The following is an 18060-nucleotide window of genomic DNA, read 5'->3' on the forward strand; positions in this document are numbered from 1 at the left end:
ATGCATTTTTCCTTGGTCAAGGTGCTATATCATGGTTGTCAAACAAACAACCAACTGTTTCTTTGTCTTCGACTGAAGCAGAATATAGAGCACTCACTACAGGTGCATGTGAGGCTATATGGCTCAGAAGACTATTGTCAGAAACAAATTACTTTGATGAGTCAAAGCCAACAACAATATACTGTGATAATCAATCGGCTCAAGCATTGGCCAAAAATCCAGTATATCACTCCAGGACAAAGCACATTGATGTCAGAGAGCACTTCATCAGAGAAAGAGTGTTACTTGGTGACATCACACTGTAGCATTGTGATAGCAAAGAAAATGTTGCAGTCATCTTTACCAAACCACTCGGTAAAGAGCTATTTGAGAAACACCGACTAGCTCTTGGTTTGATGCAGAGGAAGGACATTCCCATTAAAGGGGTGTGATGGAATGTAATGCTCAGTACTTCTTCGATTCCCCAGAATCATCATCTTGAGGGAAGGCCTACTTCATGATGTTGATCTTGAGGGAAGGTGTTGAGAGTTCACGCTCAACATCATGTGATCATGTGTGCATAGCACCATCACGTGATCATATGTGCATAGCACTAACCTTATAGAGTGCTATAAAGGAAAGGGTTAGATCCCCTAACCCTAACCCTAACCCTAAAAGGGTTTGTATATATTCTATTTTTTCAACTAATTCTAGTGTATAGTTAGTCATTTGTGGTGTGCTCTCTAGCTGTGCCCTCTCTCCTCATCTCCACTCTTCTCCTCTCCTCTCTTCATATTTTGTCAAGCCTCATGCTTGTGTCACCCAAGCGTCTACCGGATTCTAGAGTCATTCCACAAGGGGAAAAGAGAGAGGGGAAAGGGAAGAGAGCAAGGGGGAGGGATAAAAGGGGGAGAGTGGCAATCGTAAGACAACTTAGCAATAGGAAGCAAGAAGACTCAATGCAAGAGAATGAAAAGAGAGAGAGAGATTCTATTCCAAAACTTGAAAGTATACAATGAAGACTAAAGTCAAACTTTTGGCCTTATATACATTCCACCTTTTGAAGGGAGGGCTAACCATTGTACTCTCATGTGCCTCTCTCATTCTCATTTTACAACCACTTAGACCCATTCGGCTCCAAGGCAAATATCACATGCTAATCCTCATGCTCTCTCATACATCTCTGCTTCCTTAACATAGTACATGAACTATTTATCGTGGCGGCAGTTAATAAGGTGGCATTAATATGTGAAGAGCCACGAATTATAGGAAATGATGGCTCACACAGGTGGCTAAGAACGGTGTCTCTTGAGATGCAATTGAGAGTGATGGCAGGCCATGAAAATCATGGACAAACGTAGAAAAAATCCATCCACTCTAAAAAAAGCTTGCCGATTCCTCTACCTTGATTTAAAGTTCAACCCAATATCCAATGCAAGCTCAAGCTTTAAGGCAAGTCAAAACGTTTCTCATCCACTCCCATGAAACATGAGATCACCTGAGTTGTTGCCCAAAGTTGCGGGATAAAGGAAAATTACAATGGAAAGAGTAAAGGCCGACTGATGGAAATAGCCCTTGCACTATTGAGGAGGCAAAGTCCCTTTCGATTGGACACTGCATGGTCACTGTTGCATGGTAGGTCCGGGGTGGGGGGAGACAAATGAGATGGAGTTTGCCTCAGCTAAACATTGCTATGAGTTGCTTGCAATAGAAAGATGAATGGCAAAAAGAATCCATCAAGGTCGGTGCTTGCCATTATTACCTCCAAAACTGGCTGAAATGGATGGAGCGTCATTTTCATCACTAGTAGAATGAAGATCTAATGCTTTCAGCCTCATGCCTTGACCTTGATGGGGCAGGGAATCGGTGTCGAGAGCCAATTTTTGGGAGGAAACCAATGCCACCCTGTGACTGGCCGTAGGCCGAGAGTCACCTATGGCTCAGTTTTCAACCGGGAATCAACGACGACCGACACCAATTTTCGACCGTCAGTGGCTTGGGGAGGGGGTCGCTACATGTGTTGTTTTTGGATTGGTGGTTTTGGCGGCATGGTTTGGCATGGCATGGTTATGTGTCATTAGTTTGTTGGTCTTTCTAGTTGCTGTGTACATGTGTGCGATGATTTGGCGACGGTTGGGTGAGTGAGTGGTAGACGTGTTGTTTTGTGAGTGGTTGCTTAGGGAGTGGGTGGTTGGACATGTGTGTGAGTTGTGGTTGGTCCGTGTGTGTGCTTATGATTGGTGGATTGTTTGTTTGTGGGATTGTGATTGTGGACCATTTGATTTGTTCAGATCATGTGGTTGTGGTGTGTGATATATGTGTTATGTAGTGTTTGTTTTGATTGGCATTTTTTGCTACGATGGGTTAGGTTGGTGAGTGGAGCATCTGAAGGGGCGAGGTTTTGAGTGTGGGCATTGGTTGCTGTGCTGTCTTCTGGGGTGAGCTTCTAGGCGAGCTTCTACATGCTGGGTTTATTGCTGGGCTGGGATTCTCTGGAGGCTTTTCATGTGGCGATGCTTTTGCGTTTCATCGTGGAGTGCTGCTGTGGGATTTTTGGTTTGAATTTCAAATTGGTTGTAGGTTCTACGCTCTATGCTTATATATTCAATGGCTATTGGGCTTGGTTTGTTTGTGGGTGTGTCTTTCAATGGACGAAGATAATGCTGGCTTGGTTTGTTTGTGGGTATGTCTTTCAATGGATGGAGATGATGCTCTATCATTTAGTTTGGGAGTTGAGACTAGGGAAGTCGGGGGTTTTGTAGAATCTGTTTGTGTAGTTGTAGATTCTACTAGCAATGATGTCGGGGTTGCATGTGCTGGGTTGGGTGGAAAGGTTGCTGGTAGTCATTGCGGTGTTGCATCTTCTATAGCTCGCATAGCTGTGCGCAGGTCTGATGTTCTGTTTCTACCATTGGATGAAGATGAGGAGAGGATGGTGAGTGAGTCAGGTTTGAATCGTTCTTTGGCTAAGGATGAGTGGCCAAGGCAAAGGTTCGATAGCTGGGGGGGCGACTGAATGGGATGGATGATTGTGTGAGGATAGAGGATTTAGATCTTCACTTGTTAAATGATATGCTTAAGACTTTCTTTCTTTCCATGATCATCCTCATGGTGTGGTTTACCGAACCACTCGGTAAAGAGCTATTCGAGAAACACCGACTAGCTCTTAGTTTGATGCAGAGGAAGGACATTCCTATTAAAGGGGTGTGATGGAATGTAATGTTCAGTCCTTCTTTGATTCCCCAAAATCATTATCTTGAGGGAAGGCCTACTTCATGATGTTGATTTTGACAAAAGGTGTTGAGAGTTCACGCTCAACATCATGTGATCATGTGTGCATAGCACCATCACGTGATCATATGTGCATAGCACTAACCTTATAGAGTGCTATAAAGGAAAGGGTTAGATCCCCTAACCCTAACCCTAACTGGGTTTGTATATATTCTATTTTTTCAACTAAATCTAGTGTACAATTAGTCATTTGTGGTGTGCTCTCTAGCTATGCCCTCTCTCCTCATCTCCATTCTTCTCCTCTCCCCTCTTCATATTTTATCACGGAGATGATACTGGCTTGGTTCGTTTGTGGGTGTGTCTTTCAATGGACGGAGATGATGCTTTGTCATTTAGTTTGGGAATTGAGACTAGGGAAGTCGGGGGTTCTGTAGGTTCTATTTGTGTAGTTGTAGATTCTACTAGCAATGATGTCGGGGTTGCATGTGTTGGGTTGGGTGGAAAGGTTATTGGTAGTCATTGCGGTGTTGCATCTTCTGTAGGTCGCATAGCTGTGCATGGGTTTGATATTCCGTTTCTGCCATTGGACAAAGATGAGGAGAGGATGGTGAGTGAGTCAGGTTTGAATCATTCTTTGGCTAAGGACGAGTGGCCAAGGCGAAGGTTCGACAGCTGGGGGGGTGACTGAATGGGATGGATGATTGTGTGAGGATAGAGGATTTAGATCTTCGCATGTTAAATGATATGCTTAAGACTTTCTTTCTTCATATTGTAAAGCGTTATGGGTCTCTTTATCCTCCGGAGTCTATTATGGGCATGTTTCATTGATTTGGGCGTATTCTGAGAAGGGCACAAGATGTTTGGGTTGCTGCGAGCCGTGTTATGGAGGTCCCTTTTGATATAGTGAAGAATCTTATCTTCAAGTCTTCCCAAAATGCTGTGGTGGTGTTTATGAACCGGTCTATTCAGAATGCTACTTCAAATGAGATGGAGAAAGATTGTGTGGTAGGGGTTAGGAAGGAGTGTAAGATTCTGGAGGATATCGATTTTTCCATGATCATCCTTGTGGTGTGGTTTGCATATTATTGTCTTTCGAGGTTTTGCATTCATGGTGGTGAGGAGTTGCACTCTGTGTTGAGGTCGAATTTCTCTCATCATAGTGATGAGTTGGATTTTTGTTTATCTGTGTTTGTGTTTTGTATTGCAGTGTTCTTGCATGCAGTTGATTGTGTGGGTGTTGCATGTAGTTGATGGTTTGTGTGTTTTGTGGTGCAGGTATAATGAAAGAGTTAGCAAGAATTATGTGGTAAGTTTGATGAGGTATCAAAAGACTGATTTTGGTTTTGGAGTTCGAGTACATAAAGTTGATGTTGTTCAGACCTACAATCAGCTTGTTCGTCATCTTCCTCCTCTTGAAGAGTGTGCGGTGAATTCGAAGTTTCTCTTCTTGCAGGTTATCGAGAATTTCCGAACAGAGGTAAGTGCTTAGTGTACTTGTGTTTTGCTTTTGTGTATTGTTTCGTTGTATGTTGATTTTCTGTGCGTTTGCAGGTTTGGTTTAATTGCAATCGTGTTTCTGAGAAGTTTTTGAATAAGCACGTTCATTCTATGGTAGCTATTGTTGGTGTTGGTGGTGTTAAGAGAACAAATAAGAGTGTGAGGTCATTGATTGTAATGAGACTCAGCCTTTGCCAAGTTCCTGAGGAAGTAAGCCAGCTTGTTACTGGTCATAAACATGTTTCAAGCTATAGGAAGTATGAGAAAAGCAATGCTCTGAAGGTTGCTGCTGCTCAGAGTATAATTGCGAAGCCTTATGATGATTGCAGGGCTCTGAGGACTTACCCAAAGGTTGTTGAAGAAAATATGAAGGTCTTTTTTGAGAAAGTAGATGAGAATGCTTTCCATTGGTAATGATTGTTTTGCAGGTATTTGTTTTGTGTTTTTGATGTTTCTTTGTTCTTTGTTATAAGAAATCGATGTTTGTTTTGTTGAGACTGTAAAGTTTTGTTTTGCAGGTTTTGTTACCGCCTACTGGTTGTGGTGCTGTTATGGATTGTCAAGTTGTCGCGATTGATTTGTGCGGTGAAGAAGCTAGGGTTGTCAATCTTTCTAGTTCTGCTTCGACTGTAGGTGTTTCCCAGCAGCAGGAACTACTCCTTTATAAAAACTGCGCAATGAAACAAAGCTACAGGAGTCTCACAATATGTAAGGCCCAACGCGTTGACAGCCTTCGGAGAAACACGCGACAACTCTTCCAGCATCTCATAATCTTCGTCAGCACTATACAGAGGGCCATAATCAAAGCCAGAGCCACCAATACCAGCACTCACTTCGCCAGGATTACCACCACCCGTAGCTGCGCCCGATTTTCCATCTCCACCCTTTCCTGAATCAGCATTCACACCACCCGCAACTGCGCCACCTCCACCCTTTCCAGAATCAACAAAACAGCAGCACCACAGACCCCGACATCTACACCAGCAGAACCTCCGCAAAGACGAGCAGCAGAACCATCAATATGCTGATTTTTGGGGGAGGTTTACCGGTTTGTGTGGTTTCATGTAAATATTTGATATATAAATATAAATGTTATATATTTAACGTGTTATTTGTGTTAGTTTTTGATTTTTTCATGTGTGTTTTGAATTAGTTTGAAGTTTAATTTAAATGCTAAAATGGGTGTTGTAATTTAGCCGGTGGACGTTAGGGCTTCGTTTACGATTATGCAAGATCGTAGATCGAACGGGTGGGATTAAAACTTCGCCGACCCGGAAGTGCATTAGCCTGGCCGTCTCGAGAGGGATCGGCAAGGGCTGGACGAATACATGCTTCCATTCGAATTCAAAAAGAGAGAGCCATTTGCTGCTTCTTCATCGTCTTCTTCTTCATCATCTTCTTCTTCTTCTTCTTCTGCATCATCTTCTTCCTTTGCCCTCCTCAGCTATGGCTATGTCCTCCTCCTCCTTCGAACCTGACTCTGCATTGATTCGCTCTCTCCTCCTGCTCCCACAGCAGCAGCAATATCACACCTCTCAGCTCCAACACCAGCACCAGCATTTGCCCATCCCTCCCCGCCATCTCCTTCAGCAGCAGGACACCTTTTCTCAGCAGCACCCGCACCGCCTCCTTTCCTCCCTTCTCCTTTGGATCGCTGGCTCCTCCCTGCCTCCCGATGACCAGGTTTGTTCCCCTTCGATTCCCCTCCGCAGCTCCCCCTCAGCAGTTTTCCCCCAAGGTTTGCCTTACTCTTCTTTTCGCTTGCAGAATGGGTCAGCTGATTGCTGGATGGGAACACTCCGCGAAACTAGTCCTTCCTCCTTCGCGTTATCCTTCCTGAACTATCTCAGGGCTGAATCAGAGAGCCTCCTCGGGCTACAGCAGTCTGATTTTAAGCCCTGCATTGAAAACGAGCAGGTACACCCTGGGCTCTCGAACTCTCAGGAGCATCAAGGCTCCAATGCGCCTTCAGCTTCCAAGGTTTCGCCCGAGCAAACAAGCAGACCGGCCGCTGCATCGAACCAAACAGCGTCGACATTGCTTCCTCGTCCCGACGGCAGGGTACCCTTCAAGGCTCACGAAGAAATGTATGACACAAACTTTCCAGTATTAGGGGCGAACGTTTCTCAGAAGTCTATCCAGTCACAATTAAAACCGGTGAGTTCGTAGCGTTCAGCGAAATGTTTGACGATTTGAGCTCAGAGCTTCTGTTTCTTCTTGCTGATCCCATTGCAATGCTGCAGAAGCGGCGAGTCAATCCGACGCCAATGACGAATCTAGAGGTTGACAGCGCGTTTGTCTTCGCAAAAATGGAGTCCTTCGACGATCAAGATGAAAATAAGCCCAGGACTCCGAACTCGGCATCTTTGAAAGTCGATATGGATGTCCTGATGCGGCGATGCGAGAAAAGCGGAAAATCGAAGCACAAGACCATTGAAAGCAGGAGCTTCATCTCCAATCAGGCTGAAGTTGCTCGCCAGAACCAGTGCACTGTTTCCCATAAATATGGAGCTCCAGAAGGAAGACTAGTCGTTGCCGATAGCACTGTCTTAAAGCTTAAGGTGTTTGCAACCGTGCACGCCAAACTTATAACTGCTAAAATGGTACCATCGCTGATAGGAGAGTTGCAATATCTGTTCCGGCTTCTCAGCTTAGAGCACTCTACAAAGCAGCAGAGTGGGGAGCAAAGACTATTCGGACGCGGCCTCGATTGCTCTTTATATGCTTGCATCGTTATGGAGAAATTGGGCCGAGTTTTAGACTTCGGTATATACCTGGTTCCAGAATTTGCCAATGTGTTTGACCCCTTCCCTTTTAACATTGGCTAAGCTGTAGTAATTCAACACGCAGCTTCACGCAATGTAGAGGCTCTATTTTTTTATCGTTTAATCCTGCTTTTGTCTCACTGTTGCTCTGCCTGCTTGTGAAGTTGGAGAACATCTGCTTTCAGCTCTCATACAACATCCAGCCGTAGCTCATCATTCCCCTACATTACTTTTGCGGATGAAGGGATCATTGGCGAGTCAGCAAGCGGCAGCATTGCATTCATTCAAAGCATACAAAGTTTCAAGTAAACAGACCCATCCCCAAACAAGAAATGATTCATCTTTCCAACCAAATAGGAGGCAAGATGTACCTGGGATGCCTGTCTCCTTACCTTTCCAGGCAGCCAGGGACTCTAGGAATAACTATAAAAGTCGTGTAAGTTTGGAATGACTTTACTGCTGATTATTATCAAGAGCCTTATTTTTAAATGTTTTGACCGAAATGTATTACGTGTGCAGTCCCTTGATCGGTGGACAGGTGTTCCCTGTTGAATCTGGTTGTATTGCAGGAGTTACAGAAGATTTACAATAACCGTGAGCTTTGTCGGGATCATTTTTATGCAATTGTTCGGGAGGCTGCATCAGCACTAAATTCTTTCGGGTTTGCAAATGATGACTCTCAGTTCAGAATTGAGGAAGGTGTCAGAAGCCTAATGAAGTTGCTGCTGGTTGAAAATTACCCTTGGTTTACTGGTATTTTGACTCTTTTATGTCCTGCACCCTCATGGCAACAACTTGAGAGTCGTTTTTTAGAGTTTATAACCTGGGCATAGTTTGGATTTCTGTTGTGCCATTCTAAATAGTAATTTGTAATTAAAATTGCGCTATTGCAGAACTCTTCTTGGAGCAAGTTGTTCAGGTGAGCCAACGTTGACTTGGGTGCCAAATCACAAGAAACCTCACATGGCAGCAAAAGTAAAATATGTGTTGCGTTCTATCCTTTTGGGAGTCGGTCTGCCTTTTCATTTGAATATTTTGACAGGTTGCTATGTGGGGAGAGACGGATCCTGTGGTAACTGGTCTTGCTCGACAAGACCCTCTGAAGTTGCAGAGACTGCATGATCGTCTGACCTTGGGATATAGACGTAGACATTTGGCCTCTGAAACGCCCCGCCACTGTGGTAACACAATAGATGAGATAAGTGGTTCAAAGCATGCTATTTGGGCACCTAAGGCAAGTGTACGAAACATCAGCAATACCAATGCTAAGACAGACATACTAGGTGGAATTGAATTTACAAGCTTTTTCCCTCAATCACTGCGGACTTATGTTTGGATTGTGGAGGCTGCTGATAGCTACCGGTTAAACATGCAAATGATATGGAATCTGAAGACAAAAATCTGCAAACTGACAGAGTAATCTCTACAAGTCCCCTTTTGCTAGAGTATGCCGGAAGGATTCATTGCACAGTTTTTGGAACTCTGGTCTACTGAGTCTCTTCATTTATGTATGCATGTATAGAACTGGTATAGCTTTTTGGATTTCTCCTTCTCCTCTTTAAACCTAATTCTATAAGAAATCCCAGAATTCCACAGCACTCCCGTGATGCAGCTGAAATTGGCTCAGCTTTGACACAACGAGTGCTCAGCTTAAAAGCATTAGCTGGTTTTCTTGGGTACACATTCTATGATCTTTGTTTTCCTGCTTTATCACAGCTATCTTGCTCCATTATTGGCTGTTATATCTCTATTAACTCTTCAATCTGGCAAAGCCAGATTTCTGTGCTTTCTCCCAGGAGCTGGACTGTCAAACTCTCCTGGGAGTCAAAATTGTGATCTAGAGGTGCACAGGACTGACCCACCAATTGACATAGTGGAAATGCTTGAGAAGGCAATGGTTAAGGAATCGGTGCTGCTTACTTTGCCCTGGGTCTTGGATTTCCTGCAATGGATCAAGGTGCAGAATTTCGCTATAAAAGATGGGGGATAAGAGTTTTGATTTTGACCAGATTTTTGGGTCCATTTGGACTCTCATTTCTTTGGATGTGTAAATGGTATCTCTAATATTTATGGGCTCTGTCTTTCTTTTTTTTGGCAGGCTGATCATCATGCATTCTCTCTCCCATATTTTCAGAAGACTTTCTCTGCATTACGGGATGTATATTCATATTCCATTCTGGATCCTGAGAGTGACAGTTTTGGAGTAACTCTCTCAGCAAAACACCAAGTTTCTTCAGCCAATGAGATCGGATTTTGTTTACAATTCTAAAAACTTTTTTATGAAAAATGGATTTACTTGAAGATATAATGCCCATCTGCTGGTGCCAATCCCTAAGCTTCTGGAACTTGTGCAGGTTGCTAGCATGTGCATACTTTCCTCGTTAGACAGATTCTTTGAGTTCATGGACTTACCGGCATGGGATATAAATAATCATCACAAGACTACCAAATCGGGCAGCATCTTCTGCCTTGCAGATGAGGCTGGCTTTGTGCTTGATCAGAAGGGGGCAAGTTCTGGACTTGACAGAATCATTGGTGTAGTTGATGCTTGCTACATTCAGCACTGTTGTCCTACATTAATGGTGAAGAAAAAACTCTTGACATTGGTGTCATCTTTGTCAAAGACTTAATGTACATTCATTCCAGGATTCTTGCTCTTGATAAATTGTTGGGCCCTATAATTGAAAAATCTTAGAGCTATATGGGTTTCTTGTGTTTTGTTTATCCAGGACTTGCGTTTGCTTCTTACAGAGGGTGAGAAGAAAATGCAAAACTTTAACGAGATTCCCAACTCAAATGCTGTTCATGCGAAAGCTCTCAGAAAAATAACACCTGTTCAACACTCTAGAAAGACGCAGGTTTTTGATCAAGGAAGTTCTCTATCTCTAGACGATACGTCTACTACAGATAGTAATATCCAGGTTAAGTTGCAGGTGTGTAATGCTTTTCTGGCTTGTTTTCTTTAATCTTGTAACTCGAGAACTACAAGCCTTTAAATCTTGGGGCCACGTAATGGGTTTCAAACTTGCAGCAAACATTTTTTGAGCAACGACCAGAGCTGCAGAGGCTGGTGGACTTTATAGTTGATACTGGTGCAGCCAATGCTGCTCGTGCTGCCTCCTTAAGATGTGTGCCCCCTGTCCTGAAAGAAGCCCTTGGAAAATTGGAAGTAGCGCTCTCCATTAGTGTTGAAGTTGCAGCGAACAAAGAAGGCATGGAACTACACAAGGAAAGCCAAGTAGAGGCAATGGCTGAAAACGTATGTGCCTTTCACAAACCTTGTTTTGCAAAATATATGATTGTTTAAGTCACTTGGGTACAATCTAATTCTAAAAAAATGTATTTGGTTAGATTATCACTGTTGCCATTCAGCAAGCCCTAGGTCCAGCGCTGGAGTATGCCAAAAAGCACTCTCTAGAGAGAACATCTGAGGCGTTGGCTGCACTTGCAGCTCCAGATGAAGCTCCCAGTGTTCTTGGGATTACTGCTAGTAAGCTCTTTCCCCTTCCTGTCTTTGAATTCAATAATTTGTTCTTTTATTGATTGAAGGTGTATTTTCCATCTGGCTAGTTAAGTTTCTTTACATCCTCTTTCTATGTTGCAGGGATTGCTGCTGATGCAGCCGGCTCAGCAGCATGTAAAAAAACTCTTGCAAACATCTCTTCTAATATTCGCAAGCACATAACTGAGAAGGTTGAGAGTTGGCGAAGAGATCTACAGAAGGCCATAAAATGTAGCAGCAAAGAAAGGGAGCTTCAGGAGTCCACAAGTGCAACCTGTGACCAAGCTAATGCTCTGAGGGCTGTAAACGTGGACATGGATCTTCACGATGAAAGAAAAGAAACTACAAAAATTGGGAGCAGTTTTCTTGTTGATAGGACACTTGGCTGCTGTGCCTCGGTGAATGAATGCTGTAGGGGTAATGGCCTAAGAGACAACCAGAGGCATCTACTACGTATCAAAATGGCAGGAGTCTGTACTGCTATTGAAGCAATGCTGTCATTAGAGCTTGGTGGGTTGCCAGTGGGTGGCTTTGATGCCCTTGTTCACTGTGATGTGAACAGCGAACTCATGGCTTTCTCATCTGATCTCTCAGGCGAAATCGACTCAAACTCTGTGTCATGCCCAGACGAGAGTGCTGTTGAAGTGAGATTGAGAATAGAGAGGGGACTAGCTCGACGATGTGTAGCCCTAGCTTTACATCTGTGCCTGCTATCGCCAGGGGATGCCTTTGGATACAAGCCAGATGGGCTGGCGGATTGTCAGTGCTTTTCGTTAGACTCCCAATTGATGCATAAACTCTACTTCGCTATGGGCATGAAGCCTACACTGAACAAATTGCACACAAGAAAGGATTTCCTAGAGTATGATCTGAACGCTGAACCTATATTGAATGTGGAAAGTTCAAAGTTTTTTGAAGGGGAATTACAATGTCCAATGAACTATCAACTGGGGGGCCTCCTGCTGGGTCTATTATGCACATGGGAAGCTCTAGTTAACTGCGGGATATGTGAGGCTAGCTTTTTCATAATTGAATTTCTTTCTCCTTGGAGATGGATTCAAGCCTTACACAGTGAACCATGGAAAACTTTTGATACATGGTTTGAAGCGGTTAAGCATGGCGTTGTAAACGTTTTACTGAGATTTATAAATATGGCACAGGTATCATACAGAATAGTAAAATTAGTTCACACTCTACTATATAAGCTCTTTGCAGAACTATCTGGCAATGGTCGTCAGATGTTGGACAAAAGTACACAGGAGAAGAATGTGAGAAGGCTCCTTGTTAGCATTTGCATCGAGCTACTTCGTTTGCAGGCTGTGCAGGGGCATGTTCTAGATAAGCTTAAGAGGGACCAAGGTCAACTTAATCAAGATCCAGCCATTTGTGAGCTTCTTGCGAATTCTCCTTTGCTTGAGGCTTACTACAAGAGCGTAGAGGAGGTAATTTTCTGTAAATTTCCTTGTATATGGCAATTCTGAGATTTGTTGTTTGTCAAACAGCATGCATCACAATGGTTTTACCTTATTATAATTTTCTGCCTGCTTTTAGGTGGGAAGTTAACTTGGTGCCTGCAAGGAACCTATTTATATCGTAAGAGGGGGTTAGATTTCTATCAAATACAGGGTCAGACAAGGACACCTGGAATTTTGATTCTTAAGTTTTATGCCTCTTGAAGGGGAGAAGGACATGGGATACCTCGGTTGTGGAGGAAAACAATCAACTATTTGTGAAAGTGAATCGTCCGAATCCCGGTGTTAATTGCTGTCAGAAATGCTGAAGGTATTCTATCCTATATGAGCAAGATCTGCATGAACCTTTCCTCATCCCCTCATAGACTGCGTCACCAATGGAAAGCTGTCCTACAACATTGTCCTTTAAACTCTACCCTTATCAATGTATTTTTTCAAATGAAAATGCTTACCTGTCTGTGCCCTTTGGATTTTGAGGGTAAGGGTGCTGTCATGGCGTCTCTTGCAGCTGTGCCTATTGATGCTGCTGATTTGTCAACACAGTGCATAGCAGCAGTCACACATTGGGGTATGAGTCTCTGCACCCTGCCTGGTTAAGCTACTGCTGAAATTCTACCATGGCAATTTTTCAACCTGTGTTGAGCAATGGGTGCAAGAAAATACCATATGGGGAGCCTCTAAAGCAGATCACTTGCCCAAAATCCAGGGGTCCTTTGGATGAAGGTACAGCGCGATTGCTATGACAATATCTTATTTACTGATGTCAAGCATTGGATGAATATGTCAGTGTTTAGGTACGGCCAGTGTTTAAGTTGAATATAGGTATGTTAGGTCAATTTCAGAAAATGGATGAAGCATCTTGAAAGGAAATTTTATTCCTGCAAGCCCTACTTGTGTTTTGTCTTTCTATCACCTGTAATTCTAGCTTTATTGTCTGATGGACATTGCAAAACAGAGAAAGAGCTTGTGGGCCATCTGCCTTTTTGAGAGTAACTTTATGGTTTCAGGTTGAAGAGCTTTTGGTTTCATTCAGACTTCAGTATGGCAAGCAAGTGACGCAAAAACGTTCTCCACAGCTGAGTTTTAGTTCACTCGTTTAACACCTGCTCGAACTGAAGATTACAGGCAGCATATGATGTTGCAATGAATTGTTGGGACATTTTAGCTGGCTTTAATCTCTAGTCACCTCTTTTTCTAAAACATGTGCGTATTCTGATAGTCCATTCCTTTCCATCAAGTGAATACAATCTTTATGCTGACATTGCTTGTCAATCCAGAGTACATGGTTCTTGAATGAAAAATATATGGTTTCTGACAATCTCTTCCTTTCAATCAATTGAAACAAATCTCTATGCTGAGATTGCTTGTTTCCAGGTGTCAAACCAGTACTGATGTGGTTTTCACCACATCAGTACTGGTTTCTGACAATCTCTTCCTTTCAATCAATTGAAACAAATCTCTATGCTGAGATTGCTTGTTTCCAGGTGTCAAACCAGTACTGATTTTCAAAGCTTGAATTTAAATCTCCTTTTTGTGGGGCAGGTATCTTGCCAGAAACCCTTTTGGCCCAGGACTTGGCTGACAGGTTGCTTGTTTACAATTAAGCTATCTTGTGAACTCATCGAACATTGCAGAGATTTTGGAATGGGCAAGAGCTTGAGACTGAATTGCATGTCAGCTCTTTGCAAGGAGCTAAACCACTGGCAATATGCACCATGTCCTTGAGCGTTCGATGCAAGAGAATACGTGATCATACATGCTTTTGACCCAGGTCTTCCGACATTCTAAGATGTTGAAGATATCTTGACCATTCTCTGAGTGACAATCGTTAAGACATTAAATTAATAACTACCTGGCTGTTTTCAGCTTCTCAAAGTTGAAAGAAACTGTTCATGCTATTATAATTATAGGTCAATGCATATAATTATCCTTTATTGAATGTTGCCATACGCTCAACAGGCTTGCTTGGGATTCTCGTCGTTTCCAATTATTGGGTGTAAAATACTGATGGGGCAGACTATTGCAAAGCAAAATTTGATTTTAAACTCGAAGGGGGGACATACCTGCGCGATTATAACTCCATAATGCTCATAACTGCCTCAGCCCCATTTTTCAGAATTGCATGAGTACCTCGAAACTCTTTGCTTCCACTAGGACAAATGAACCCAATAAGTTCATACTCGTGACTAAGGTAAGGCCTTTCGTCTAATTTTCCAACGTTACGTTGTTTATAAGGTAGATTAATTCAGAATGCCATATGCAACTATGCATGAAAGGTAGGGAAGGTCACTTCGACGAGAGGGTTGGTGGTATCTGTTAAGCTCAATTTTTCTATCCTTACTGTTTCGTCAAATTACAGGCAATGGCATCATAAATTTCGTCACAGCCTCTCATGGATGGCATGCACACACAAGATACGTAATTTCTATTTCTTCATGCCTATCCACAAATTGGGAGCACCAAAGTCTACGGAGGTGTACTTTTTTAGACTCATATGGGGGTGATGGGACCCTTTATAGACCTTATTAGTTCTTAATCCATTTCGCTAATCCACTCCTTATGAGGTCCTTTTTGAGTCCAAAATTCCCCTAATGGGCCACTGATATTGGTGAATTATAATCTTCCATCCTCTATGGCGATTAAGAAAGGACATGTTATGTTATCCCTTCTAATTCCAGGAAAACATAAAGTCAAAAATCTTGATATTTATTTGGAGCCTTTGATTGATGAGCTAGAGATACTTTGGAGAGGTATCGAGGTGCATGATGTGAGTAGGCCTTCGTTGTCACTGACTTCACTTGCAAAGCAGTCTTGATGTGGAGGTTGCATGACTTCTTAGGCTATGGCAAGTGTTCAAGTAAGCATTGAACTTTTAATGATGAGTAGGCAATTGATGTGGTACTCTGAACCCACTTTGAACTCTTAATTGCCTCTATTATTCAGGTCTCACTACATCGGGTTACCATGCATGTCTTATTTGTGATCCTTCGATAGTTACACCTCACAGGCAGATGCATTGAATAAGGTCATTTATGAGAATCACCATCGATTTCTCCCTCTTGATCATCCTAGATATGTGGCCCCTTGGAATGAATTTCCCCCATAATCACTCACTGCAGGAGATTGGATGAGAATTTGGGACAATTCCATGACTCTATCACTTGGCATGAGTCGATAAGGATTTGTAACTATTGTGTGTTATATTGAATGGAAATAAAGATTGCATGCTAACACGATCTTTTGTTTAGATACTCCATCTTTTATCGACTACCATATAAGTCCCACCTCAAGATCAATCACCTGCTTGATCCCATGCATATCTTTAAGAATGTGGCCTCTACCATTTGGAAATATTTGAATGGACACGAGATTTCATATGCATAAGGGAGAATCTACACACCACAGGGAGGATACATGAAGCTTGGCCACAAGAGAGGCCAAATGGGCATGTCTTTTTACCTCATGCACCATGGAGGTTATCAAAGCTAGAGATGGTGGCGGTGAAGTGAGCTATCACTACAATTCGTACTCCCACTAGACGCATGAGGTGTTTTATGAGGGCCTTCACAAAGAGCAAGAAAAGAGGTGTAGAGCAATTATATGGCTTGAAATCTCATGATTGGTAAAGGATGCTCCAAGTATTTTATGTGGATAATATCTTTTTTCTTCCAAATTTGTGAGTGAATTAGAAGCAACTAATCAACCATTCCTTGTGTGTTCAGTTCATACTACCTACTAGCATTTCTCGTAGTGCATCAAAGGACGTGAAGGATTGTATTTACAAGATGGGCAAGCTTGTGATGTTCTTTACAGGATATAAAATGTGAAGCGTGTCAATGCTCCATGCAAGGTTTTCATATTGCTGATATGGTGTACTTTTTTCTTTCTAGGTATATGAGCTCAAAGGATATAGATCCCACCACACTTGAGAATGCTCGAGTTATGTCAGTGGAGGTGGCTTGTTTAGTGGAGGAGACATTTCCACATTACATTCTCACACGCCAACTACATCTTATAGTGCATGTGGTGGATGAGATTGCTATATGCAATACTGTACATGCACGATGGTTGTTCTTCCTCGAGCGCTTCATAAAGACCTTGAAGGGTTTTGTGAGACAAAATGCAAGGCCCAAATGTAGCATGGTCGAGGGTTGGTTGGTACAAGAGTCACTTGTATATATTTCTGAGTTTCTTGTTGATGTAGATAGCTCTCTCCCATGACTATGCAGAGATGATGAAGACCTAAGGATGACCTCTATTGTGCCTCAAGGGAAAGGATGGAGCAAAGTAATAGACACGGATTGCTTAATAATATCAACCTTTATTGCATGCTTAATATTGATGTGATGAAAAGATGGGTGACAAGATACGAGGATGCAAAGGCAAGAAGACAAGGAGAAAGGGTCCTCTTTCGTACACACCACGGATCTCATGTGCCATACCCATAGCATCTAAGAGCACTTCCAAAGGATAGTCATGTTGATTGGCTACTTGACGAAATAAAGAGAGCAGAGAGAGACGAGGGGATGCATATCACACACATATAAAAATACTCACTTTTAAATATTTGATACCTTCCATGCAAGGAAAATAACATGATTGTATTTGTGTTTGAATTAGGTTGTCTATCAACCAATGGTCGATAATAATATGTGGTGGCATGTCATACCTATTATGCCACGTTCCAAAGTGATGTATAGTACATTTATTAATATGGAGCATATGGAGGATGATCATGGCCATGGAGGTGATGATGACCGTGATACGAGAGAGGAGGATGATCATGAGATAGGAGATATAGATATTGAGGCCATTGCCCGTGAGGATGAGCCTACCATTGGTGATGCTGATTTCGATGAGCACATGAGTAGCACAAGTGGTAGTGGACTGAATGTATTTGTAGATCTCAACACTGGTTTGGACTTTGAAGTAGATAGTTTGACAAGGGTTGATCTCATTGAGGATGAGATTGATGAACCGTAGCCCATCATTGATATTGGCAAACTATTTTACATATTGTCTCATTCTCCTCACCTCACTTAATTTTTGTATATGTGGGTTTGCCAAAAAGCATTGATGTTTTTATTAAAATTATGTGCCTTGGTAATCATGGGCAATGTTTGGAAAGTAGTGATGTACATTTATCAGCTTGCACCAAAATCTCACTTTCTGTATTCTCTGCTTTGCTTCTAAATCCACGTCTAATTCACAGTGCAGACGCGCTAATAGATGCGCTATTAGATGCACAAATAGATGCGCTATTAGATGCGCTCGTATTTTCACTATTCTAACTGCGCCTATAGACACACCCGCTATTTTACGCGTCTATCAAGCGTGTCTATAGTTGCTTTGTCTTGTTGTGTTGGCAGATTGGACAACATGGCCTGTCCACGATGAATTGTAATTATGCAGGTATCGTGGATGGTTTGCATACGGCAAGGCCAATAAAATCGCGACTGATTTCTGAGACTATGACCCCTTCTTTGATATGTTGCAAGGCAGCTTGTGCATCACACATCTGTTGAGAATAATTGGCTGCTATTAGGGACATCTTCATGTATGCATTGTCGATATCAAGCCGTTGGCCACTTTGAGATAACAATGCATACAATCT

The 18060-nt window shown here is 42.6% G+C and overlaps 1 protein-coding gene across 3 annotated transcripts; it reads left to right on the forward strand.

Annotated features, from left to right (window-relative positions):
- The first annotated feature begins 6113 nt into the window (after nt 1–6113).
- Nucleotides 6114–14218, forward strand: LOC147899875 (uncharacterized). 3 transcript variants are annotated; one of them, XR_015541343.1, is made up of 18 exons: nt 6114–6390; nt 6475–6864; nt 6951–7473; nt 7637–7908; nt 8042–8225; nt 8366–8391; nt 8515–8888; nt 9059–9148; nt 9249–9429; nt 9571–9675; nt 9827–10054; nt 10202–10405; nt 10504–10731; nt 10824–10962; nt 11077–12416; nt 12526–12756; nt 12990–13649; nt 13989–14218. XR_015541343.1 is itself a non-coding variant. In XM_087377443.1 (16 exons), exons 1-16 carry the CDS (start codon nt 6154–6156, stop codon nt 12535–12537), a joined length of 4533 nt encoding a protein of 1510 aa, XP_087233569.1. In that variant the 5' UTR covers nt 6114–6153; the 3' UTR covers nt 12538–13043. The 3 variants fall into 3 exon arrangements, 1 of the variants encoding a protein (XP_087233569.1); XR_015541344.1 differs by lacking the exon at nt 13989–14218 and having other exon boundaries at nt 12955–13028; XM_087377443.1 differs by lacking the exon at nt 13989–14218 and having other exon boundaries at nt 12526–13043.
- Nucleotides 14219–18060: the final 3842 nt, after the last annotated feature.

The sequence above is a fragment of the Dipteris shenzhenensis genome, chromosome 7 (assembly GCF_047967505.1).
Source record: "Dipteris shenzhenensis isolate YYH24624 ecotype China chromosome 7, Dip_SZ_1.0, whole genome shotgun sequence".
NCBI lineage: Eukaryota > Viridiplantae > Streptophyta > Polypodiopsida > Gleicheniales > Dipteridaceae > Dipteris > Dipteris shenzhenensis.